General features: G+C 42.7%; 1 protein-coding gene across 2 annotated transcripts; it reads left to right on the forward strand.

Annotated features, from left to right (window-relative positions):
• The first annotated feature begins 8 nt into the window (after window positions 1-8).
• On the forward strand, window positions 9-24,664 carry n4bp3 (NEDD4 binding protein 3). 2 transcript variants are annotated; one of them, XM_034690829.1, is made up of 10 exons: window positions 9-325; window positions 20,203-20,483; window positions 20,568-20,757; window positions 21,391-21,603; window positions 21,778-21,899; window positions 22,010-22,205; window positions 22,279-22,371; window positions 22,468-22,719; window positions 22,922-23,180; window positions 23,726-24,664. In XM_034690829.1, the coding sequence occupies exons 2-10, from the start codon at window positions 20,236-20,238 to the stop codon at window positions 24,106-24,108; spliced, it is 1,956 nt and encodes a 651-aa protein (XP_034546720.1). In that variant the 5' UTR covers window positions 9-325; window positions 20,203-20,235; the 3' UTR covers window positions 24,109-24,664. The 2 variants fall into 2 exon arrangements, with proteins under 2 accessions (XP_034546720.1, XP_034546721.1); XM_034690830.1 differs by having other exon boundaries at window positions 20,586-20,757.
• The last annotated feature ends 1,897 nt before the right edge of the window (window positions 24,665-26,561 follow it).

Here is a 26,561-nt window from a genome sequence, read left to right on the forward strand (position 1 = left end):
ATGGCGTCGTTCCTCTTCCGGACCTGATCTATGTCAGTCCAGTCACCGGGGAACAGGCACCACATGTTCTCCAGCCTCTCGTGTTCCCTCTGACTCTACTCTGCGCTGTTCAAACCTTCGAGAGGGAAAAGAAACAGTCTCAGAGTGCTTCTGTCTCTGCACACCGCCAGCTGCTCTGATCCCGGTCTGCTGCTCCGCTCTAAGTCCTGGAAAATATCCTGTGGAGCCACGTAAACGCACTTTGTTTCATTATATAACCAGCGAGAGACCAAACTGCTGCAGAGAACCAGAGCTGGTCCGAGAGATGTCCTGCATGCAGAACATGGTGAGTGCCAATTTTTCCTCATCTTTTCGTGATCTGTTCCCGTCTGCAGTGCGCACAGAGACAGGATCTGAGTCAGAAGTAGTGCAGAGGTTGTTGTGATCCATGGGGTGGCATGCTCAAAACTTTCTGCAGACTACATCTGAATATATAAACTTAAAGAGATGCTTGACTATGTGAAAAGAAGCCTTGAAACAAATCTCAGACTGTTGCTCTCAGCCTGATCAGTGTTTGTCCCTGGATCAGGGTTAATCCACAGAATTTGTTTTCACTGTTGTTCTGGGATTTGAAAGTAAGGGAGAAAAAAAGGAGACTGATGGATGAATAATCTTTTTATTTTGCCATTTATTTCCTGTCACTCAGCAGCAGTGGTGGTCTCCTTAACTCTCATTGCAGTGAATGGAAAAGTGTTTGGCTGTAAATGTTTGGGTTGACGCTCACACTCAAAGCTCTCTTTTGATGCTTAGGACTTTAAGGACAAAAGCTGTTTCTCAGTGTCAGTGTGTGTCTGTCTGTGTGTTTGTGTGTGTGTGTGTGTGTGGGGGGGGAGACACACCGGCCCAGTCCTGGGGACTTCCAGACTGTTGTCGTGGAGACCAGAGGCCACAGGTGACCTCTGACCTGAGGGCTCATGGAGCGTTGCAGGAAGAGTCCTTTGAGTGTGGTGGTTATGGGGTGTGTGCTGACGCAAGTGAAGGAGCCCGCCTGACAATAGAGAGACAAAAGATGTGTGAGTTGTTGTTGGAGACTGCGTGGTAACCCTTCCTGTCATTTGGGGATGGATTATGGGAGAATCTAAGAGGTGATACACTGCTGTGATATACTGCTGTCATGTGAATGGGTATGACTGATCACTCTATGGCAATCACAAAGACAGCGTGTGGTGTTGTGGTGTGTGGTTTGTGGTTCAAGTCACAGCAGAAGAATGCATTCCACCACCTCGTCCAGCTCACGTCACCTTGACATGAGGTGACTGAGAGAAGGGGGGAGAGATAGCATCGTGCCATCAGCTCCTCATAACTGCAAAAACTATCAAAACCAATCAAGACATGCAAAGTTAGAGTTGTGACAGTTCAAGACAGGCCTTCAGGATATGTTAAGAATATGCAATGTGAGATTACATCATTCGAGAATGCGTCAAATTAAGTGCAATAGATTATCTGAGAGTGCATATTAGCTGTGATTCACAGTTTCTACGTCTGTCTGCCTGCCTTGCTTGCTCTCTTCTGAATTCAAAACATCATTGAATTTTTTGACACGACTAAATCCCAGTCTACAGGTAAACAATGTAAAATTAGTTAGTGTGGCTAACATTAGCAGAGCTAGCACCACCACCCTTCGATCCATGCAGGTTTATGTTCACATACCAGTGCTGATTGCACCTTACTCTGGTTGAGTGGTTACGCACCAGTTTAACCAGACACAGCCTACATTAGGGGTAGGAATTGATACGATTTTAATAATGTCAATGCCATTGTCGATTCTGCTTATCAATCCAATTCCTTATCAATTCTCCTAATGATTCCTGGGTATTTTTTTGAGGGGAAAAAAAGTAATTCTACACAGTCTTCCACACCAAAAGGAACCATTAAACCTTGTCCAAAATTATGTCTGCACAAGACTGAACATGAACATATTCAACTTGAACATACTGAACAATAGGTTGACCTCATTCTCGGCTGCATGAGTCCAGACGTGGACCCTTGAGTCTGGAGGAAAATACTTTGAATTTGAAGAGGAAAAACGCTTTTCCTCCGGTGGTCATTGCGGAGGTATTTTACCCGCTCTCGGTGCCTCATTTTCAGCCGTGTGAGTCCGGACGAGGCCCCTGGAGCCTGGAGGAAAATACTTTGTATTTGAAGAGGAAAAACGCCTTTCCTCTCTATGTTTCCTCGAAGTTGAAGGAGTTCTGCATCGCAGAAAGTGTGACGTCAATTTTCTAGAACAAAATACTGCCAAACTGCAACAGGCTACAAGATGCCATCTACCATCTGTGCTCGTTTGCATCCAGGTAGTATAGCAATATGGCAGGAGACATAACAACTGTCCAGTGGTGGACGACTGCCTAGACACAACATATGCTCGGCATTTCAGGCCTACAGTAATACAAATATTAAGAATTGGTCTTATTGGCTCTCTCTTCTAGTGCTGACTCACAAGGGTGGCAATGTTGAACGTCAACTAAATGTGCACATAGCTAATGTTCATTATAGAAAATTGATCAAACTGCAAATTATTGTGTAGGCTTATTTCAGTTTCAGTCAGTAGTGGATTAAAGTCTTCAGTTACACTGGTCTGGAACTTCAGCTACCAGTTGGTTCTACTGAAGAAATGGACTCAAACCACCTGCACGGCTCGGTTCCTCCAGTGTTTTTATGGAAAATTTTAGTATAGTATAGGAGAACTGATTGTAAAAGTTAATTTGTCGAACAGCTAAAGTAACGTACTAAACTTTTTGTGGATTGTGATAACTTTAAATATGTCATCATTTATAAGATTTTAAAGATTGTTCGAGGCTTTAACAGAAAATTTAAGATAAATAATCATTAAAATTTTTGTCTTATGGTGTAATTTTGTCAATTTAAGATATTTGGCACATTATCAGCGTTGACAGTGTCATGGTGCTGGATTTTGTCAATCTCTCAAAGCCCATCTGTGTGCTTTAAAAAGCTTTCTGATAGATTTTTGACGACAACCTATCAGCCCGGTCCGTCTCTTGCTGCTCTTCTCTCTGCAGGATCAGTCAGACAGCTGATGTGATGTCTTCGTTCAGCTGTGTGAGCTCCCAGGGGGTCGACACTCCCTTGTGTTTGCATGTGTGTGTGTGTGTGTGTGCATTCTACATCTCCTTAAATCACTGGCAGCTGATGAAACACTAATTCTGCTGCACACCCCGATGTCTGCTGACCATTTGCTTACTGTTGCCTACATAAAGAGCGGAGGAAACAAACTCATTTCCATCAGGCACTCTTATTTTCATAAACTTCATGCCTTTTTATTCCTGCAGTAGGTTGACGTCTGACCTGATTTAGCTTAAACTCAAAGCTCCAGAAGATTCATTGACCTCTCTGAAACAAAAATCCAACATTCTTTCTCCACGGTGAAAGACAAAGATATCACACTGTTTTGCTCTTTTCTTGTTGCATGTAGGTGAATAGTGGGTCAGTCATGCATACTGCAGTCCAGATGGTGCAGCAGGGAGAGCACAGTTGTGGAGGCACTGTACTGGTTGACAGAGATTCCCCCCTCAGGCAGACCAGCTAATCAAACACTTATCAGCCCTTCTTTCCTCTCCTCAACTTTGTTTCTTTCACTCCTTAGATTATCCTCCCCTTTCTCCTTATTTTCTCATTGTTTACTCCCAATCTCCGGCTTATCCTGTTACCCTTTTCTCTCTCCTCAGTCTGCGCTCATCTCATAGACTCTTTATAGACAAGGCCATGCATGATCGCTCAGAGAAGAAAGTGTCATGCTCTCACACTTAGAGCTTTCACTCCTCGGTCATCCCTCTGCCTGTGGCTGCCCTGATACGCTCTCTGAGCCGTCTGTCGCTGCGATTAAAGCTTGGCCTGGTTAATAAAATCACTGTGGGATTTGGCCGGGCGTGCAGGGCTGCCTGTCTGGATTCTGCTGCTGTCTGATGTGAGGCTGTTTAGTTTAAAGCCATAACAGCAACACATCACATATGTTAATTATGGCATGTAGAATAAGAAGAAAGTGTTACACAGACATATTTAAACTAGACGTTAGTTTGTAAAACTGCATTGGCTCTCCAGTCCACACAAACATGCTTTTATGCTCAATCTTGTGTCTTGCATGAGTTTGACAGCCGCTCAGGTTTATTTAGTCTCAGTAAAACATTGATGTACTCTGCACCAATTTAGCTGGGTCAAATAGCAGGGCTTTAGCAGTTATTTTTCAAGTGCAAAGAGAGACAACACACCCATGTTAATCATTACCTTTAAGTGTCAGGTTTTTCCTTATAGCTGAAGATTGATCTACAAGAGTATGTCTCCATTTATGAAATGCCTTTCATCAGGTTTAAAACAACACTAAAACCAGCTAAGTAAATTAACCGTGACGTATTGTTTGTTCAAGGAATGCTTTAAACTCCCCACCAAAATATTTGCAACAGCAAATGCTCAGTCTGTAGTGTGCAATGCATTAAGAGATGCTAAAAGTGATGAAACCATGATGCATTATTTTCGAGCTCTGCAGCTCAGTTTCAGTGCAGCTCTCCAGCCTGATGTTGCTACCTGCTCAACACCAAATGGCAGATTAACAAAGTTAGCAAGGAAACAAAGTGGCACATAAAGCAGCTAAGGAACCTGATTTTCTCTATGGAGATGGAGGAGACCAAACCAGTGCTAAAAAGAGAGCAAATTCTGGAACTACATTCACCAGCTGCACAGAAACAGGCATCCAGATGTATGCTAATGTCAGTGTTTTCTTAATGTTTATATAAGCTACTGTTTGCTGATATATTAGTCTGAACAACTTTTTAATTTGAAGTGGCTAAACAAAAAATAATCTGCCCCTCTGAGGGACTACATTTTAGATTCAGCTTTAATGTAACCACATTATATGCAAGAAAACAGGAAAAACTCTGAAACATTTTGATAAATTAACTTAAGGAAAGCTTGAAGCATCACAGATTGATGATATATACGTGTAGGTGTGAATATGCATGGGTGGATCTGGCGTAATGAGGATCTTGCTTGGTGGCCCACATGCTTTTTTCTGTCAATCAAAGTTTCTCGTTCTGCCAGATGGACCAGATCTGCTTTATACTTAATATTTAATCACAGTAGAAGCTGTTCTCTGTGTTTACTGGGTTATTACTGACTGTATGATTGACTGGGTCTGTAACGCACTGAACAATAGGTTTAACCTCATGGGATAGGAGGGACCCCCTGACCTTCATAGGGGAAAGGTCTGGAAGTGTAGGAGGGTGGACAGACCCCTGCTGTTACTATTGTCTTTGAATGTCACAAACTGAGAGGGCAGACACAAATAGCTGCCCTCTCCTGCTAACTTGGACACCATCTCATCTTGGGACTTTTTTCCCCTTGTGAGCCAGTCTTCATGTGTTTACCTCGGCTCAGCCTTATCGTTTCCTTGTGTGGTATTGATCGGTCTTATCTCCCATGAGGAGCGCCAGCGCTCACCTGCCTTCTATAGATAGGCTATCAGCAGAAATGGTTACCCTGTGTGTACGAGTGTGTTGGGAAGAATTACGTGTATGCGGAGTACTCGGCACTCGTGTCTTTTATTTAGTCTGAAGAGTTGTAGCGTTGCAGAACAAAAGGCCACGAGTCAGAGCCCTCCTCTGTGAGTGGGCATTGTTGTTTATTTATACCTACATGCCGTGAACAAGTAGCATGTGTTGGGGCAGCAGCAGCTCTGTTCTCCTAAACAGCATTTGTGTTTGCTGTCACATCACGTTCTCCATAAAATCAATACTTAGGATTTAAAGGTTACATCCAGGTATTGTGACCTGTACATGTCGCAGGCTGGTCACACAGGAGGTGGAAAAAGTGGTTAGGACTTCACATTGTTATATTTATCTTTTTAGGGTTGTTTCTACAGTTTGAGACAGATTTAGTCAACTAGTAAGCCTAAGGGCTGCTGGTAGGTGGATTCTATCACCATATATGTCTTACTATAGCAAGACCAGCTGTTCTACCACGTTCCTAGTTCTTGCGCTAAGCTACAAATTGACTTGTATTAGCTTCATGTTTATCATACAGACAGAGCTCTATTTAGAGATTCTACATAAAGTTATAGAATCTGTTGGCTTTGGCCTGGCCAGGAGTTTGGTAAGTGTTCTGATTTCCTTCTCTAGTATGTAGTATGTTTGTTCTCCAACTGACCAATCACGTCTGAGCAGGCTTCTACCCATGCAGGAAAAGCAGTTTGTACGGAGACGCTGCAATCGGCCATCATGACATCCGTGCTTCCATTCACAGTAGTCTGCCAGCGATTTATTCACCTCTGTAAACAGATATCTTCAAACAAGTGAAGCTGACAACCTGACAACCTCTATTAGTTTCAGCATTAGAAAGGTTGATCTAACCTCCATTCAACGAACAAGCATTTAAAGAAGTTGTTTCCCCTCTCAAGGACAGGTCTAAAAAAATAATAATTTTCTCTTTCTATAAATCTGAATCATAAAGTTGTTATTTTGTTACACTAAAAATGTGAAAATAGATGTGTCATCGCCCTTACTCAACGACACCCGAATTACAAGTCGATAATACGAGTTGTTAATATTTTAGTAATGTTGCCTTGGAATGCTGGCTAATGTTGTGTCTGAGCTGTATCACAGCCACTTACCAGATCTGTAGCTCTGGTAAATGAGGACTATTTTCCCGATGTAAGCCAGAGCCTCTATTTACTGTGAAACTCGACTCACCACAAACAGATGAACAGATGCTTCTTCAGGATATTTAATGAACCAAAAAGTGACAGAAATATGTGGAGGAGTGAATTTCCCTTAGCCTTTTTTTATCTGAAGACACAATTACTTCTTGGTTTGCTAATTAGACCTTCAACAATGCGGAAAAGGGAAACCAAAGTCGTTTAGCGCCAACTGCTTAACCAGAATGAAGAAGTTAACCACCTTTCCCAGGGCAATATACCATCATCAGACAATAGGTGGAAAGATATCAGAGTGGCGTCATTATTTTCACCTGAATTAGGAACACAACAAATAAGCATGTTTCCCAAATTTCTAAACAATTTAATCAAGGATGGGACTCTTCTCAGGGTATTCATTTTTGTTTTTGCGAAATCTGTCTCTTTGACCAAAAGTGGTAATCTTAACTCCTACTGACATATTTCATTTTATTTTCTAGTTTTTGGAGAAGAACTAGCAAAACTGAGAGAGACACAAAGCTAAGGTGAATGTCTGACTGTAGATGAAGTTTTTTTTCCAAAGACCCAGACATCCAGTGTGCCTCCTATAGCTGCTTCTTGTAATTTAATGTCCTGAAGAGCTTAGACAGAGGAAATGAGTCCAGCCCTGGTCGTTGTCTCGTCTTGTTGACTGGTCAGAGAGGAACAGTATCCTCTCTGTTTTTCCTGCCTTGTATTTTCATCTTTAGATCTCTACATTCCTACTCTCTAGTTACCCTGTCCTCCCTCCTCCTGCTGCCCTCCCCACACACACTTGCTGCACCTTCACCTTTCCTTCAGGTTCTCAGAGCTTTTACTTGTTTGAGCCGCTCTGTCTGTCAGCTGGGAGACTTACAACAGAGAATCTTTGGAATCTGAGACTGGATATGCCTGTGGGGCCCAGAGGTAAAAACAGGGGTACAGCAGCACCTGCCCAAGTGTTAAATTGGGCTGCCAGTCTTTGATGAGGTTATCCCCTGTTTTAATTTTTCAGCGGATTTTTCATCAATATGCACAAGTAGGCCAAAGGGTGCCACAAAAAAACACCACATTCTTGGCCTGGAATGCCTTTACAAGCTTGCCAATCTCTACATTGTGCATCTGTAGTTGGCAAGGTGTTTTATTAGCTGGGATTCCTGTGTGCCCACCAATGGTGCCAGCTTTAAGAAGTCCAGATACCCCTCTCACTCCCATCAGCTATGTAGTTAACATCATATTGGAAGAGAAGAAGAAATGAGCGTCTTTCTTCTGGTCAAGGAGCATAGAACAATGCCCTCTCTTGTCTCTCTCCTCAGATGTAATCGTCTCCAGTTTGAGTTATGTAATATGACACGGAGCAGAACCCGTCCAGGTCCCCCCCCCCCGCCTTAGGAGGAGAGACTGACACTCATACTATTGTCAAGACGGCCCATGCTGAGACAGCCCCCACTCATTTTCCACTTGTTCCTCATGTGTGCTCATTATTTCCTATACCCTAATCCTTCTTCTCTGTTTCCTTGCTGTCTGTCTTCTAACCAAAGCCTCAACCCTTATTATTGTCATATTATCCATGTGCAAACAACACAGATTGCATTGTTGGCGTTTTTCTGGTGATGCCTGCTCTTGTGTGTCAATGCAGGGTCTGGATTGACCGCCTCAAAGTCGGTTCACACGCAGAACTTTTGTTTCTGAAACTGGGAGAACAAGTTGGACCACACTGGCCCCTGTGAGGGCTCAAAGTGCACAAAGAGATGAGCAGGTGAGGTGGGGAGGGACAGGAAAAAGGGCAGGGTGTAGGGTGAGCAGGAAAGTACCAGGTAGTCCCAAGGGAGTGGAGACAGACTTTTTGCTGCTGCAGAAGTCTCCAGGTTTCTAGGTAAATCTCCGGTGTTGCTGCTGCCTGTATTGAAGCTGTCGTCACGCTCTGCCTGGAATCAGCTTAGTTTTCTATTTAGATCAGTGCAAAGTCATCCTGTCGTGGCCTGCAGGTCAGCGGTTAGGACCACGCAGCTCCTTCCAGTCCACACACCCCATCTGCCATGTCAGACTGAGAAACAGGAGTCATGTGGCAAGATAATCAGTAGCGCGAGTTTGAGACAGATACAGAGTGGAATAAAGAGAGCATGGGATCAGGAGCGGAGAATTAAGGACTCAGGTGGACAAACAGACAGGTAATTTTTTTCTTTTCCTGCTCACCTCTTTCTATCTGATAACCAGTTAGTCATAAAATAATTCAAATTCGATGAAACTCACCTGTCTGTCAGTATTTCGGATTCTCCTAAGCTTGATGCTGGAACAGTTTGACTTATTTACAAGCCAGCATGCTCAATATGCTTTGTACAGGCAGCATTGTCAAAAAACAGCTTTAAGCTGTAGAGAGAAGATGAGAGCAGCCTGATTCATAATTACTCAGGCCACAGGGTTCACTTGTTTGCTGTGGTGCTGCATTGAAATTAGCTAACTTTTTAACAATCTTTTTTTCCTGAGTGAATGACGTCACACTGAGCAGCAGCCTCAGACCCCCCTCTCACTCCCATATGCAAATTATCTGTTAATTATTGAATGTGCATGAAAGGAACCACGTTGTGCTTAATGAAGAACTACGTATAGGATTATTTGCTCCGCTGAGCTGTACATCTTGATTCCTTCAATAAAGCCTCCCTCCATGACATTCCTTCGTTTTGTTTTTTCCAATGATTGCTGGTCTGATGGTCTATTTGTGTCCCTGGAATTCCCCCTGAGGACTATTCATGGCTCAGTGTTGTACTCAAGCTGTGTAACAAGATATCATTAGGATGACTTTTTTACACATTGTGTTTGTATGAATTGTGAAGCTTGAGGTTAAAAAGTTGCAGCAGCACAAGGTACAATCATGTTGATGTTGTTTTGTGGTCATTGTTGACAGTGAAGCTGTGACCTGAGCTAGCTGAATCAGGCAATTTCAGTAGTTCCCATTGTCATGCTTCACAGTGCTAACGAACACCCAACAAGCTTTATTTACAGAGAAACTCAGGAGGGAGGGAAAAGTGCTGATGCTCCAACTCGGTGTCAGCCTGCGTCAGCATCAGTGTTTACTACCTGACACCCAGCCCGCTTCGCTCTTCTTGTGGTGTTAGAGTGCGGGTGAGATCAAAGAAAATGTTTGGGATGTGATCAGAAAGGCTTTTTATCCATGCTCTTTATTTTTGGCCTGAATCTGAAAGCATTAACTTTTCAATCAGTCATGCTTCAGTTCAATCCATATCTGAATGTTCCACTGAATCCTGATCAGTTCTCAGCTGCAGTCCACAGTTTCCTGTTTGTGTTTGTGCTACGTGTGTGGTCTAACAGTGAGGGTGTGTGGATAGATGCATTCTCGTTCACCACTGCAGTTAAGTGGGACTAGTTCAGGTGTGGGTCGATGTGGGAGCCACTCAGTTTTCCAATGCTGTAATCACAGAACAGGGACTCCTAAATGAACCGCTCCAGGAAACAAAGACGCCACAGAGAGAAAGTAGAGAGAGAGAGTCTGTTCATCCCCCCTATTCCCTGTAATGAGTTTAATAAGTAGTTAGCTCTCATGCTTTTGTCTTTATCAGCTCAATATAACTCTGTATGGCTCCCAAGCTCTCATTATGAGGTTAAATGATCAACCATTACATTTCTAATATTACCTACGAGGCTCTCATGGGAACAAAGGTGATTCTAACAATAGACACTTGTTTATTTTTTCAGCAGTCCATAACAACGGTTCAGAGCCTGTGGCAGAGAATCAGGGGCCCTCCACATCACCCATATCAGGGCTGTGTATGTTATCTGAAGGCACATTAATAATTACCAAGGGAGAAATGTAAGGAATTTGAGTTTCTTTCCTCACACCTCTCCCTGTACATTCTTCACTCTGAACTTCTGCTCTGCATTAAAGCACAGCTCTGCTGATAGCAGCCGTTGGCAAACAAACACTGCACACTGTACTGTACAAGCTAACAAAGTAAGCAGAAACCAAACAGGGAACTTGAACTGGATTCAAGATTAGGTGAAATAAATACCATGCCACTTGTTTGTGTTCTCACAAATTCCAGTGAAGTGAGGTGATAAAATATTTCTGTACAGGGCTGTTCTTGCAGTAGTTGACTTCCTTTATAACGTCATGGGAAGCTAAAAATGTGTGCTTATCAAGTTAGATATCTTAGAGATAGCTGATGTGATCCAGCAAATAGAACTAATCATCATATGGAAGCTTCTGTTTTTAAAAAAGTCAACATTTTGGTTTTTAGTGAAGGCATGTTATTATACCGGATTTTATAAATCTGCCAACACTGTCATCTGAACAGGATGGTAAAGTTGTGTTACAGTATCTTAATGAAATTTCCCTTCATACTAGTGTTGTGTCAACTCAAAATGTTTTTTTCTATATCTATCTTTATTAACTTAGCATATTATGTGTGTGTTCAGGGGAGGTGTAAGCATGTGTGTGTCATCCATGAGTGAAGGGCAAGTGGAGGTCAGCTAAAACAACACTGAGGTTGGGCGTTTGTCCTAATGCTGCTGGTAGCCTACTAATCTCTATCAGTCTCTCTATCAGTCTCTCTATCACTCTCTCTATCACTCTCTCTCTCATTCTCACATACACACATATACATAGAGGTTGAGCTTCTAACCTCACAGACAGATCAACACAGACATTCATTTAAACAGCATTAGGGATTATGCAATCAATCCCTTTTCACACCACAAATTAAAAACTCTGTTACTCTAACAAAACAAACTCTGCCCTTCTGGAGGAGAACCGGATCAGGCTTGTTGTTGACTAAATGTCCCCATGAATAACTAAAATAAATAACACATTTTGGTGATCAGGGATGGCCTCATGAGCACACTCCCTCAGTAGCCATCTTCTCTCACTGCCTTACATAACACGAGCCAGTACCAGATCAATAAGGTTCCACGAGACACCAGCGCAGCCAGTCACCCTAGATAACCCCAATGCTACTACTGTAGTCCGGGCCAGTAATTGAATTCTGTGCAGAAATACAATACTGTAAAGTCAGCGGAGGCTGTAAAGGCCAAGGCACACACTGCAGACCACCATCAATAGGCTAATAGATGCAAAGTGGGGAAACCCACCTCTGCTGGTTCAGCTCAGAGGGAGTCTGAGGTGAGTCTTGATGGCTGATTTAGTGAAGTGAGTTCAGGTCAAAGCCAGCCCGGATCAAGACTGTGAGAGTTTTCAACAGAGCTGTAGGACTGTAAACCTTCAACTGCTACAAATCCTCTGAGGTGGCCATTTTTTCCCAAGGTTTGTTTTTCCTGGATCTGCTGTTTAGTAGGCGGCTGTGGAAGCTATTTATGTGTTACTTGTTGCTCTTGGAATAAGAAAGGGAAAACTGTAAAATTCAAGATTATGAGTAAACACGAAGCTGTGAAGCAAATGCCGTTTCCCCAATGTTCCCTAAAATGTGTCAGTTCTCCAGCGTCAGAACCAAGCGTGCCGGACACGGCCCTGTTGGTGAGGCTTTCAGCAGTGTGACTGCCCCCTGGTGGCTGGCTGCAGTATAGGTAAAAAAATCCGTCTAGTCAAACTTTAAAAAATAAATAAATGTTGTACGAATGTTTCTCACATCATATGCTGTGGTGATATGTAGTTAGTATTTGGCTGTTTTGTGTCCAAGGACTCTTTTTCCTGAAAAGTTTCTTTTTCGTTAGTTATTAGAGTTTAAAAAACGGGGTTTTACTTCCGGGTTTCCTTTGATTCACAGCCGCCGTAGAGTGAAACTTCAAAGGACACACAGCATCTTGTGACGTTACATTGTAGGGCAGAGCTTGTTACAGTGGCTTCACAGGCTCTGGCTGCACAATGGCAGCGCCCAGGAGCGGGATTTTTTGGCTTCAGAACTGTACAACGGGAAGAGGCGGAGCAACGCTGTCCATTTTTATTTACAGTCTATGGTCAGAACTCGCTCAATAAATCGTCTGCCTCTGCTCTGAACTGTCTGAGTGCTCAATAGCACCCTGTTTCCACCGCCATGACTAAATGTGTCCTTTGACCTCTGTAAAGACTAAAGTGTTGGTCATCAATAGAAACAGTGTGTGTAGGAACACTAGGCCTTCAGCTCTTGCTCAAGCTCATACAACAACCAGTGAGTTATGTCCCATATTCCACAGAGAAACCGCTCATCTAGGGTGTCATGAAGTGAAGGTCGACCTTTTACGCACATTTCTGTCTGCTCTCATTCTGAACACAGAAGACAAGCATCACCTCAAGGTATTTCAGCCTGAAGCGTCACACCAAATTTCCATGTCTGGCTGCAGCTTGTGTCCCGTTAGCGTTCTCAGATTTATGACACATAAACTTCCTTCATGGTGCACATGAGAAGGAGCTTTTCATGTCCCTCCTTTAAACACTTTGACTCCCTTGAAAAGCCTCTAGGGTCTGTGGAAAGGAAACAGGTCTGATTGTCCCCCATCCATAATGAATAACCTGCCAACAATTAGAGGCTGCTGCCAAGCACTTCTCTGCTTTTGTGCCCCACAGCCAGAGACACAGTCAGTCATTACACGCTGGAGTGTAAAAGTCAATCAGAGAGTGCGGCAGGGCTTTGCTTCACATGTACGATGATAGCTCCTTCCTCTGAGGCCTCTGGCACGGCTGCTGCTTCTGACAAATCTTGACAGCCAAAGCAGCATGGGATCAGATAAAAGTCATGCTATGGTTTTACATGAATCTGTGCCAGATGAAGGTCATCTATAGTGGTTATCATTATTTTGTTTCTTCAAAGAGTCTTAGCTAAATGTTGGACAGTTTGCCCGAGCAGACTAAAGGGGTAATTTTGTATATCTTAATGTGGGCTCTGTTTTGACAGAGATTGGGTCTTACTTTCCTAAAAGGGCACAAAATTATTTGAAATTGGTCCAGCTAACCATGTGATATTAGTCTGCAGCTACTGAATGGGCTTTCCAGGCTGTAACATAGCCCTGTTTGGAAACTACATCCGACCAAAGTACATTGACTTAAAGTACTTGTTTATGCCACTGACTGATTCCTTGAAGGGATTTTTTGTTTTTTTGGAAGTGGGGTTGTGTGAAGTACTTCTCAGCAGGAGGTGTATTAGCAACAGGGAATGCTGGTCAGCTTGGCCCCATTGTTGAGACACCATCCCAACACATAAAAATACAGCAAACTATTTGACTCTTCAATTGTCTTTATTTACCGCAAACAGGTGCACTCCTGTTCATGCATAATATTTTTCATGTTTAAGTCTTCATGAAGCCATTGGGAGGTCAAACTAATCATACTTACTGGACTAACGTTAGAAGTTTTTTGCCGATTAGACTGTAAATGTGTGTACACCAAATCATACAGGGCAGGTAGGGATATGTCTGCAAGGTAGTGAATAGTGGCGACTAGGGAAACTGTTCCAAATATGCCTTTAGTGAAATGAATCATTGATCTTCTACCTGAGAAAAAGAGAAGTCCTCACGTGCAGTAAATTCAGTGATTTATTATCGCCATTATTATCATTATTCCAGCTGTGGCTTCTGCTGCTTTGTAGTTCTTCAATCCCTCTTCACTGTAATGGTGATTTTTCAGGTGACAACAGATTAGTAGAGATGAAACTTGAGCACTGTTTTCCTCCCCTCGTAATACTTGTGGCTCATGTTGTGCAATTTGTAATCATGTCATCCTCCTCTGAAACAGGTAGAAACATCCACACTGACATTCTAAACTCGCCAGCTTGTTGTAGCTGCGCTTGGTTTTTCTCCTCTACATGTACAGGCAGATCACATACTGCCACCTACTTTAATTTAATAAGGAAATGAAATCAACTTGTGTCTCCTGTTTTTTTATCATAGAAAATTGAATTATATGAATAATTCCTTTGGTCACAGTATATAATGTGCACCCCTAGGAATTCGGGTTCTGATTTCAAATACAAGAGATACTGTTGAAGATATATGGCCTGCAGTGTCTCTGTGTGCTTTGTGTACAGTAACTTATGAATTCAGAGTAGATCAATAGTTTGAAAATGTCTCAGCCCCCCAAGCTTTAGTGATGACAGTGCAGTGGTTGAATGGTGCACAAGCATAACACTGCAGTGCTCAGTGCAATAGATAAAATAAGGCCAGTGGCTGATTTGGTAATAGCTCTATAGTTTTTTACACAACTAACAGCTGTGAAAACCAGCAGGCAAAGCTTTGACAGAGCTTATATAATGCAACAGAGTGTGCGCTGCGTGGGAGTGTGAGATGTAACCTGCAAAGTTACCCCACAAACGTAAACAAACTTTGATCATGGTACTGGAGAGAGAGAGCGCACTGACGGACGAGGGCAGAGGATCCGGAGCTGGGAGCCGTGCATATGCTTTCTCGGGCTGTGTCAAGTGACCCGTGCGCACACACAAGTGTGAGTGTGCGTACGTAGGAGTGAGCGTTTTGTGCATCAAAAAAAAAACTGACGAGCCTGAGCTTGTGTTGTGCAAAGCATCTTTGGAATTTGGCATCCCTGTCCTTCTCTCCCCTGCCTCAGTCCCAGCGCTGACCTGTGAGCCTGTGAGGGTTTGAAATGTCCCCTCTTTGCTCTCAAGCATTTCATTGAAAGCTTTGTTTTGCCCTCAGGACACTTGATTACAATATTTTAGGAGAGAGCACCCTTGAAGCTACACTTGAAGGTTGGACGCTTTGTTTTCTTTGTGATTGCAGTAAAGTAGCAGTTTTATGGTTCTCAAAATGAATTAGGATATCATCCTGAGAAACTCGAGCCAAGACCTTCCCTGTAAAGCTTCACTGTGAGCCTTAAGAGACTCACAACTCTCAAGAGGATGTTCACATCTTTCTTCTTTAGTATGCACTGCTTTATATCTCTTGCAATGTACTGTACTGACAGAAATTAAGTGTTTTATAAAATGATCCATAAAACATACTGAGTGAATGAATAAGGGAAATATGCTAGACACACAGTTGCTTGTGCTTTGAATGATGTCTTCAGCATATTTTCCTTCTGCTGAAAAAATCCCTGACTTTATTTACCAAACCATCTTCCCTATTTCAAGTAGTATCTGCAAGAAGTTTTTAATTCCTGTACTTCTTTTTACTTTAGCTCCAGTTTGCAGCGTTAAACATTTGCTAAAAGGCTGTCAGAAACATGCTCAGCAGATGTGGGTAAAATTGGATGGTATCAGAGGAGAGGCTCATCTGTAACCTACGCAGCACTTTGATACTCTGATCTTAAAACTTTTTATGTGTGATAAAAGGTAGCAGCTTCTGAGAGAGCTCGTCAATGCTGTGAGAGGAGCATAAATCAAGAACAGAGCACTTTTCAATTAGACCATAACTGTTCAAGGCTGGTAGGTAGCAATGCTTTGATCCGTGTGTGTGTGTGTGTGTGTGTGTGTGTGTGTGTGTGTGTGTGTGTGTGTGTGTGTGTGTGTGTGTGTGTGTGTGTGTGTGTGTGTGTGTGTGTGTGTGTGTGTTTGTGTGTGTGTGTGTGTGTGTGTGTGTGTGTGTTATGTGTGTGTGTGTTTGTTTCTGTGTGTGATTTAAGGAGGTGTGTAGCATTTCAGGGCCCCTTGGTTGGTTGGGCTTGGCTGTAAATCTTGCTGCGTCTCCTGGTTTACTCAGGCCCATAAAATAGACGGCAATTATGGAAAACAACTGGATGTGAGATTTCTTCAGTCCTGTAAGATTTGTGGTTGCGATCCTAACAGGATTTTTTCTCCCCTGTCTACCCAAAAGGAATTGCTTTGCCACACCCGCCCTCACCTCTTCCCTGCTTCCTGTCAAGCATCGATCGGCCTCTTGTGTCATTTGCAGATAGAAACAGGACACATACAGAGTAAAATACCGAACCTAAAAATACTGTGTCAGACCTTGGCGAGTGGCCATTATGTTCGACACATTCATGGTTTATTCATATGGTGTCAGACGCATACACACTCAGCTTGACCCGCATGGACCTGCATCCATCATGTCTTACTCTGACCTGGGAAAGAGTAAGACAGGAAGACGTCCTGGTCAGAGGAAGTCCAAGTCCTTAGAGTGCGATGTTTTATTTGATTATATTGATGATCATTGTTCTGGCTGCATTATACAGGCTTATTAGGAGCCGGATGCTTGAGTGGAAAGTTTTACATCAGGGGGGAAATAGTACCTCATGAATATAAACATGAGCAGCTTGGGCTGCTTTGATCTCAGGCTGGCGGAGAGCCCTGAGTGGAGTGGGCTGGAGCTGCCTTTGCACAGCTCTCTGCCTATTTTAACCATTTGCATAATTGTTATAACTGTCGAGGCCGGCAGTGCAAAACACTTGATAAATGTGGAAAGTATGAGAAGCAGGAGGAGAAGCCAGAGTGCCACCGCGTGTGTCAGTGCTCATACATAGTGCGTATATTGGTGTGACAGTGAGATAGAGGAATCGCTTTAAGGTAGCATGCGAGTCATGAGTGTGCACAGGCTGTGACATGACAGCAAGGCAGCAGGATGGCCCAGTCATTAGTGTGGATGAGCCCGAGTTTGATCTCCCATGCAAGCTGTGCACCTGCCAAAAGACTCTCATCCATAGTTTGTTTTTTTGTTTTTTTGTTTTATATTTCTTTCTTTTTGTGCATGCGTTATTGAGCTAACCATTTATTTAAAGAAAACCGCATCACTTTCTATATTCAACACAGTAACTTGGTCCAAATTAAATTCAGATACTCACTTGGCTTAGTTATCAATCCATCCTATTCACCATCTCACAGTTTGACCATTGTTTTATAGTCATGGAGTCAACAGGACCAGATTTGTAATAAGAAATCTTCACGGTATAAGATGCATAGTGCATGGCTGTATCCAGGAAGGAAATGCATTAACTTTAAACACAACACCTGTCATTGTAAAGGTCAAAGACACATCTTTTGTGACTAATTTTGTGAGTCGTAAGATTGAAAAATAATCAATATTAAAAGTTCACCTTCTACAAATGAATCCATCGATCTGTGGTATGGGCTTCAACATAATTATCAGGTATATTAAGTATTATCTCTACCTGTTCTGCTAGTGCCACATATGCAGGCGTGGTATTAAAGGAGACGTTGCCTCTTCCTGGTCCTGTCTAAAAAGAGCTTGGTGTGTTTGTGTGTTTTATGGTCCAGAGAAGGTTTTATGGCTGCTCGGGGTGTTTATGCACGGGAAGAGAGAGGGTCAAAAGGGTGAAATCAATAGTGGTCCTTTAATGAGGTTGTATGAAAAGATGGGTGGGGGGGTATGTTAGTGATTTGACAGCAATAATGGTGCAGAGGTTAAGAGAAGCTACATAGAGCTGAAGAGGCTCAAACTGAAGTAGTCAAAATCATAAAAGCGCTCAGGTAGGAGTTTGGGTAACTTGGCAACTGGTTTAGATTGAACAAAGTCACTTTGTAGAAAATGTTCATCATTGTTTTGTTTTTTTTTTCTCTAAAAAAATCCACCTGCTGTGGCTGACCAGGAAGCTATTATCACACAAAACAGCCATCACTTCTGTTAAAAATGTATTCAGGCCAAGCTAGACTTACAATTGCACACTGTGTGCATGGTGCATTTGGATACACATTGTTTTTTTGAGAGACAGGAAATGTGCAGACAAAGTAAGCAGTCACAGAACCTGATTAAATTGTCCATAATGTGAATTGTTACCAAAGCTCTTCTGTCTGTTTTTATTGGACTGATTTGTAGGAAATGAGTCCTGCTGTGGTAACCTAGTTGGATAATGGTTATGTAACAGTATTGGGATGGGACATATGCTGCCTGTCCTCAGAGGAAAACAACATAACCCTCATAGAGTACATGTTTTAGTGATCCTGTACTTTTCTGATTTGCCCTTTAGAAATGATGACATGAGATTCAGAGAGACAAGACTGATGCTGCAACATCTGCATCATAAAACAGACATTTTTAAATTGGTTTTGGATTTGTATGATTTGGGATGAAAACAGGGTTTTAATGGATGTTGGTCTATGTGTGCGTGTGTGTGTATGTGTGTGTGTTTTTGTGTGTGTTTGCTAAGCTGCGATGTTGTGGGAAGCTGAGTTTTTCTAGCTGTGCTCTGAGACAGCTGTCAGTACTGAAAAACACAGCTGATGAAACGTCAGCTCAACGTTCACCCGGGGTGGTAAACAAGCAGCTAGTAGAGTTTATTTCAGTAAAGCGGGAGAGACAGAGATCTTCTTTATCTAGGAAAACTAACAGCTTGGTTGTAATGATTAAAGTTTCATCTTAACATCCCATTTGTCCAGACGACAGTAATTCCTGTTGCCATTTAATTCGGCAGATTTCAAGTAGTCATGGTCCCCATGGGAAAAACCCTACTCCATTTGGCAATGTGGCTGCGGCTCAGTGGGTAGAGTTGGTCGTCTATCAATCGGAAGGTTGACGGTTCGATCCCAGCTCCGGCAGTCACATGCCTAAGTATCCTTGAGCAAGACACTGAACCCCGAATTGCTCCCTCTGTTGTTCAGAGGTGTGTGAATGTGAACGAATGAGATCAACTAATATTGATGGTCCCTCACTACATAGCAGCCTCTACCATCAGTGAGTGAATGGGTGTGAATGGGTGAATGTGTAAAAAAAAAGTAGCGTAAAAAGCACTTTGATTGGTCTGAAAGACTAGAAAAGCGCTATATAAGTACAAGTCCAAGTCCAATGCCCCTGACTCTTTATCTATCATCACAATGTGTCTGTTATTTTATTTGATATTTAAATGCTCATGTATTGCATTAAATGGGTTGTTGAGTATATTCATGATGCCCAGAGAATGAATCCCATTGATTACAGTAACCCAGTAACATTTAATCTGACGAACGACTGGTCAAAGTTTCATGTAAAATAACTTGTATGTTGTAAATGGATCGGCACAAAAATGTACAACATTCGCAATACCCAGAGGATGAAGCATTTTCAATTTTGGGGTCTGGCTTTTAGTACAGGTTAAAATGTGGCTGTTCAAATCCGCTCTAACATGGTGGAAAAAAAACATGTAAACCATGCTATTAATGATATCTGCTTCATGTAATATGTTAGTATTACAGTGTAGTCATGTCAGCATGCTACTGTTAGCTTCTAGAGCAAAGCTCAAGTGCTGATAGATAAGCTAACACGGATGTAGACTCTTAGAATTTGTATTGTTAGATTTATTTAAGACATAGTGACAAATGTATCTGGTCCCTGTCTTTAACATGAGTTAGTTTTCTGCTTTCCTTATACTTGTCTTTGATGTAAACTGATGACCTTTGTTTTCTGAACCTATGGTTAGACAGAAGTATAGTGATGGATGTTTTATTCACCATATTCTTACAATTTCCAGACTCCAAATGATTTAATTGACAACATAATCACCAGATGAACTGATGGGTACCATAATGTTCCAAAAAGGCCCAAAATATGGGCCCTTAATATGTTTTCCATTAACATGTTACAGAGAATCTGCTATGTGACTATTAAGAGTATGCCATTAACTCAATATTTACTCTGGACATGTTAACTAACTCCTTTTGAACAATTTTTCTCTCTTACAGAGCGATTCAGCCCCCAACAGAGCCCTGTAACCAATGGCAACCTCAGTCCAGACTCTTCCTCTGACCCGTGGTCCCACCAAAAACTTCCGAAACCCCTTCCCAGCCCCACCCCTCTCCTCACGTTGCGGCATGGGAAGCGTAGGCAGCCTGGTGGAACGTCCAGATGTGTCTCCGACTAAAAGCAGCTGCGCGGTGCCTCAGGTGAGACCCAAACAGACCAACGGCCTCCTGAAGAAAGGGTTCACCCAGAGAGAGCTTCTCAACTACCTCAACATCACCAGGTGAGCCCTCTCGTAAAGACGTAGATACACATGCTGAAAAGTGGTTTACAAGGTACTCTAAAACATGCCGGGGCTTGACCTCAGTTACTCTGCTTGTAACAGGAAAGAGCCTAAAGCAAGCCAAAGCAGTGAAGGCCAGAAGGACATCATCTCTGGCCTCGGCTCCTCAAGTGGCCGAGAGGAGGAGAACTTATATGCCAAGGTGTACAATAAAGACGGCACTGAAGTAGATTTGACAAAAAATTCACTGCCGAGTTCCGGCAAGTATGAGAAGGTGAGGTCTGACGTTTTTCTTACAACTTAAAGATGCACTACATGATTAAACTTCTTCAAAAGTAGCTAACAGGTACTGATTTCGCTTTGGGAGCTGCTCTATCTCATTTTCAGCTCAGTCAGCTTGAAAGTTTTAGATGTTTGGTATCTTTTAGTATTCTTTGAAGCAGTTGGTATGAGAAGGAGGAGATTCATTTATTGAGTTATGCAGAGATTAAGATGAATGACTTTCAAAATGAAGTGCAGTCACTGTGTAGCTGCTGAGGTTGTGTTAAATGGATCTGTACCACGTTTACACATCTCTGGCAGTGTGATGCAACAACCACAGAGAGCAGCATCTTACCTGCATAAATCACCCTTATTCTCTTCAAGCTCAACAGCATAAATTGAGAATCTGCCATTCCCTGTGTCCAGAATTTATTGCAGCAATAAAATATCACCTTTTTTTGCTTGAATTGATCAACACTAAGAACACAGAAGGTGGAACAGTATTGATTTAATAGAAGCATTGAGATTTATGCTCCATAGCACAGCCTCTCTTTGCTATGATTTAGGTGTTTTTCAGCTACGTTCTTTCATCTTCACATTCTCTCAAAGTGCCCTGAACTTCTTTTTCTTTTAAATGTATCTCCAGGCTCGTTTTCGGTCCTCTGCCTTCAAGCCTGTCACTCCCAAAAATTTCAGCTCCATGCAAAACCTCTATCCGTCCTCGAAGTCTGAGGATGCGGACCATGGCCTGTCCAATGGGCTGCACAGAGCTTACGCCCATGTCCCTAAAGCTGTCTCCACCTCCTCCTCCTCTTCCTCACCATCCCGTCACGGAGGACCAACATCCAGTGGTAACAAGGTATCCCAACACATGATCGTAGCTTTAAGCCTTGACCAGAATACCATGAATCCAGAAGTATAACAGTCAGCTGTGTAGCTGTCAGTTTATCCAGCCATAATGTGTTGCTATGATTTATTTGTCTCAGCCCAATTCTTTTACAATGAATAAAGCTGTATAATTTTGACTGTGTAGGCCGTCTCCTCTGTGCGTGGGATGAGCCAGGAGGATGATAACCTGTCAGACTCAGGCCATAACTCCATGAGCAGCCTGCCACCGTACCGTCCTCCATTCCGCCCACACCTGGCTCACATCAGGTCTGCAGCTCTACTTTATATTCAGTGTTGTTGTAATTGACTTTTTGTACTTAATTACAGTGTAGGCAGTGATGATGTAAGACATTTAATTGTGTCTTTTTTTACTTTAGTGCATCAATGGGCCACATCAACACCATTGGCTCCCTGGACCGAACCTCTCTGAGCCCAAAGATTGTAGGGTCAGGGGGCGTGCCCATAGGAGAGATGGCCTGTCGGAGCATGGCAACTCTGAGTCGTCTGGCGCCATACGGAGGAGAGGCTCCGCCTCCTTATGAATGGACACTCTCTCTGTCTGTTGAGGAAGTGGTGAGTGCAGGACAGAGTGATGTATGGGAGGGGGATTTACAGATTGGTCATTCATCTATGTTGTCCCATCCAGGTCCGTGATCTTGAAGAGCGCCTTGTGGAGAAAGAACATGAGCTGAAACAGATGAAAAGAAACCTGGATGAGAGTGAGGGAGCCATCGCTCAGGTGAATCTCATTCTGTCAGTCTTGTATCCATCATCTCTCTATACATCCGTCTGCCTCTCTTTTGAAGTCTGACCCCCATCTGCTCACTGCATGCAGGTGTTTGAAGGCAAACAGCGTCTATGGGAAAAGGAAGTGGAGGAGCTCAAACGCCTGTATGCTGCCAAGCTGCGTCAGGTTTCCCAGCATGCACAGCGTTCTCAGCGAAACCTGCAGTTGCAGCTGTTTAAGGCCCAACAGGAGAAGAATAGAATACAAGAGGAGCTCGATGGCCTGAAGAGGGAAAGGAGCCAGGAAGTTGGAGCCATGATGAAGCCAACTAGCCCCACTCTGGAAGAGACACAGTGGGAGGTGAGGCCTGGGAAGTCAGGGGAAAGGCACTTTATTGGCAGGTAGACACACTGAAGAAGCAGTAATTACAGGGGAGAGTGGAGATAACTGAATTCCTTCCTTGTTTGTCCTGTTAAAATGATGGCAACAAGGTCCATAGAGACAGTTAAAGGTATGTTCTGCCCTTCCCTATCTCTTTTTTCTCATGTTTTCTATCTCTCAGGTTTGCCAGAAGTCAGGGGAGATCTCCTTGTTGAAGCAGCAGCTGAGGGACTCCCAGGCAGAGGTGACCCAGAAACTGAGTGAGCTCTTCCAGCTGAAGACGCAGCTAAGGGAGACGCGCACAGAGCTACGCAACAGGGAGGGCCAGATAGATGCTCTGAAACTGGTCCTGCAGGGGACCCAACGGCGCAGAGTCCTCTCCCAGAACGCACATGATGATGAAAAAGTATCTGAAGAGAGTTCCTCAGCTGGGGCGACAGGTAATTTTATGAATATGGGTCCTCTTTTGAGTGCATCCCAGTGTCCTCCCTGTCTATGTTTGAAGTCCATGCTTTGATGGTGAACAGGAATACACCGTACATTAATCATGCATATTCGTTACAACCAAAAATAAAGTTTATTGACAAAGCAAACCAAAAACAACCTCATAAAAAACTTGATTGAAATGATTAGAATTCAGTTGGAGAAAATAATGATCTTGGAAATCTTGACTACTTTAAAATAATTTAAGCAGCAAACTCTCCATGCAAAGAAAACTTGAATACAAAACACAGTAAAGATAATGATGTGCCAAAGATATCTGCCCAACACCACTGAAAGTAAGGCACCTAATCTGGGTTTCAGAAGCTTGTCTGGGCTATTTAAAGTTTTGATGTTTACATACTTGGACTCAAAATCAGGTTATTTCACTAACCAGGTCAGGAGCAGAGTTCTCTGCACTTTTAAAAAGCAGCCCATGTCTTTCATTATGTTTCCCCTCTGGCTCTGTAAACTTTAAGTTAAAGCCATGTGAACCTTGTTGCAGGAGGATGCGGGGGCCCTACAGAAGAGCGTCTGCGTGCTGAGCTCCTGCTGGAGCGACGCCAGAGCGAGGCCCAGGCCATGGCTTTTGAGGAAGAGAGAAAGACATGGCAGACAGAAAAGGATAAGGTCATCCGCTACCAGAAGGAGCTGCAGGCCAGCTACTTGGACATGTATTACCGCAATGAAGAGTTGGAGAGGGAGTTGCACCAGCTGAGTGTAGGCAGAGAGCGAGGAGGGGGAGGAGCAGGGGGAGGAGGAAGCAGAAATGGGACACTGGAAAAAGAAGAACCAGAGCTGAGGAGTGAGAGAGAGGATGATAAACAAGAGGACAGACCTGCCTCTGGTTTGCCCTGGATAGAGAGAATTGAATCATCAGAAATTTGAATGTGACTGATTTGCAATGCAAACTGTTTGCTCCATGTAGTGTGGTTTCTATGGAAGCTAGCAATAGGCTGAAAGGTATCTCAATGAAATACGAAAGTAAGTCAAAATTACGAGATAAGACAGAAAAAGATACAGAGACAGAACTATGGAAATTTGTTTGACGAGCCAAAATTGTTAGACATCAATAATTTAATGTAAAGGGGTAGAACTTTGATTTACAAGCCAAAATGTTAACCAAATGAATGTAAAATGGTAACATTCTGAAAGGAAGTATGAGGTAACAAATCAAACTTTGGTCTACTATGATGAAGAGCAACAAAGTCAGTGATAAGAGACACTATGTTCAAACTGAAACATTTCATGAGTACTTCTATTTCATCACAGGAAACATTCATTTTGTTTCTTTTCCTGGTGAAAAAATTGGTTTAAATGGTTCCTCTCCCTTTGCTACTCTCTGCCCACGCACCCTCGTTGATTGTTTCATGCCCTTATCCTGCAAAGACCGGACCACACTAACCTGCGGAGCACAATAAAACTGAGGATGGCTGCACAGAAACACTGTCTTTGCTTCATCTCCCCCTGGCAGGAAAATTCAGCTTTATAAAGAAAGTACAGCCAAGCACCTGGACTGACTTCTCCTTCATCTCTAATGAACCTGTAAATGTTTGATTGACATGCTAACTATTTTTGTGCTCATATTGACTGACGTCTTGGTTTGGACTGCTGTACGGTCTTGACAGTTACCAAAGGCTTTAAAGGGATTTATTACATCTAAGCACCTGTTCAGTCTGTGCAGAAGGTTTGTTAATTAAGGATCCACCTGGGCCTGTGGAGAAAAGCTGCATGTCTGGGTTAAGTGTTGCAGATTAGAGCTACCTGGTGCCAAGGTGCAAATACTGTTTGTTTGCCATTAAGAAAACTGTGCATCCTACTTCACAAACTTTTTGTTCCACTTGGTTTCCTGCCTGTGTCAGGTTGGATTTATATTTTGTACATACTGTCATTTTCACTTAACTGGCCTTTTTTTCATTGATTACAAGCACACTCTTGTCTTAAGTGGGCACGTTTCCATTGCAATCATAGCAATCAATAGGTTAGGATGATGTACGTGACAGCGCTGCTTATTGGTGCAATTTGTTGCACATATTCAGCCGGAAGCATCCAATGCATGACCTCGATGAAGTTGTTCTCTATTATTGTTTATTGTTAATATTTTAACATTCTAAAACCAGCTCTCAATTGACCTCTCAACAAACTGTGACTCTGGTCTATTTACTGTAATTAAAACTGTACATTATAAGAATATATGTTTGGTTTGTATTCAAAATAAACATTTATGAAGTGGTGTAAGAAATATAAATCTCATTTTTGTCAAAATAAGGCCTCAAACCCATAGCTCAAACCACATTAAAATAGGCTGTTCTGTCTATTATCGTCTTAAGTCATTCTAAGAGAAACTTCCAGAATGTGAAAATGTGTAGGTGAAACTGATGGCTGTGACCTAAGGACTCAGATGCTTGCCTGCAATGAGTTGGCTCAAAATCTCCACAGAGCGTGCCAATAAAACCCAAGGACAGAAGCTTTATGACAGAATGAATAGAGCAGTGGAGGCTTTTGGGACTAATGTGGCTTTTAGAGGTTTAGCCTTCAATCCTTATCTCAGCCTCTCCCTTAGGCCCTCCCTGCTCTAACACAGCCCAGTCCTCACGTTCTATCTCCTGCACGGCAGAGGGGTGGGAGGTCGACTGAGAACATGGGGGAGGACCAGCACTGCAAATATATGAAGCAAAGTGCCAGGGATATCTTGGCTATGATAAAGGCTTAACACTTTTTTTTTATCAACATTTGTCATGCGTAAGTGAGAGAACATGAACTGTAAAAAAAATACATGCAAGAGGGTCCAACAGTACATACAAGCATGCAGCACATTCATTTCTTATGTTAGTTGGTAAACTAAATAGATAGGAGCTGCAGCTTACTCATATGACCCTTACCTTGGCATTTAAAACATTATATAAACCATGGCTTAATATAACTGCACAGCACAGGAGTGGTTTGTAGAAGTGGGATGAGAAGACCTCACACATTTTGCCTTTCACTATGTAGGAGGATTGCAGTGCTGAACACCATCAGTGCGGTTTCCCTGATGAATTCATGATTACTTAACCGAAGGTTATCAAAAGCAGCGTTTTAAAAAAGAGGCAAATGCCTTTGTGAAACTCATTGAAGTCAAATATTTGGCCTGAGATCTGATGGATGTTGAAGCCTCTGGGTCAAAGAATGAAAAATACAGCAACAGCGCCACCAAGTGGGGATGAAAGGAAGGCCAGGCAGCTTGTCAACCATAAAACGTAAAATGGTCAGCAGGTCACCACCAAATGCTGGTACACATTTCCAATATGACCATGGAGTATAAATTTTTATTTTAATTTCAGATGCAAGTATATGAAACA

This window comes from Notolabrus celidotus, chromosome 8, assembly GCF_009762535.1.
Source record: "Notolabrus celidotus isolate fNotCel1 chromosome 8, fNotCel1.pri, whole genome shotgun sequence".
In the NCBI taxonomy this organism is placed as follows: domain Eukaryota; kingdom Metazoa; phylum Chordata; class Actinopteri; order Labriformes; family Labridae; genus Notolabrus; species Notolabrus celidotus.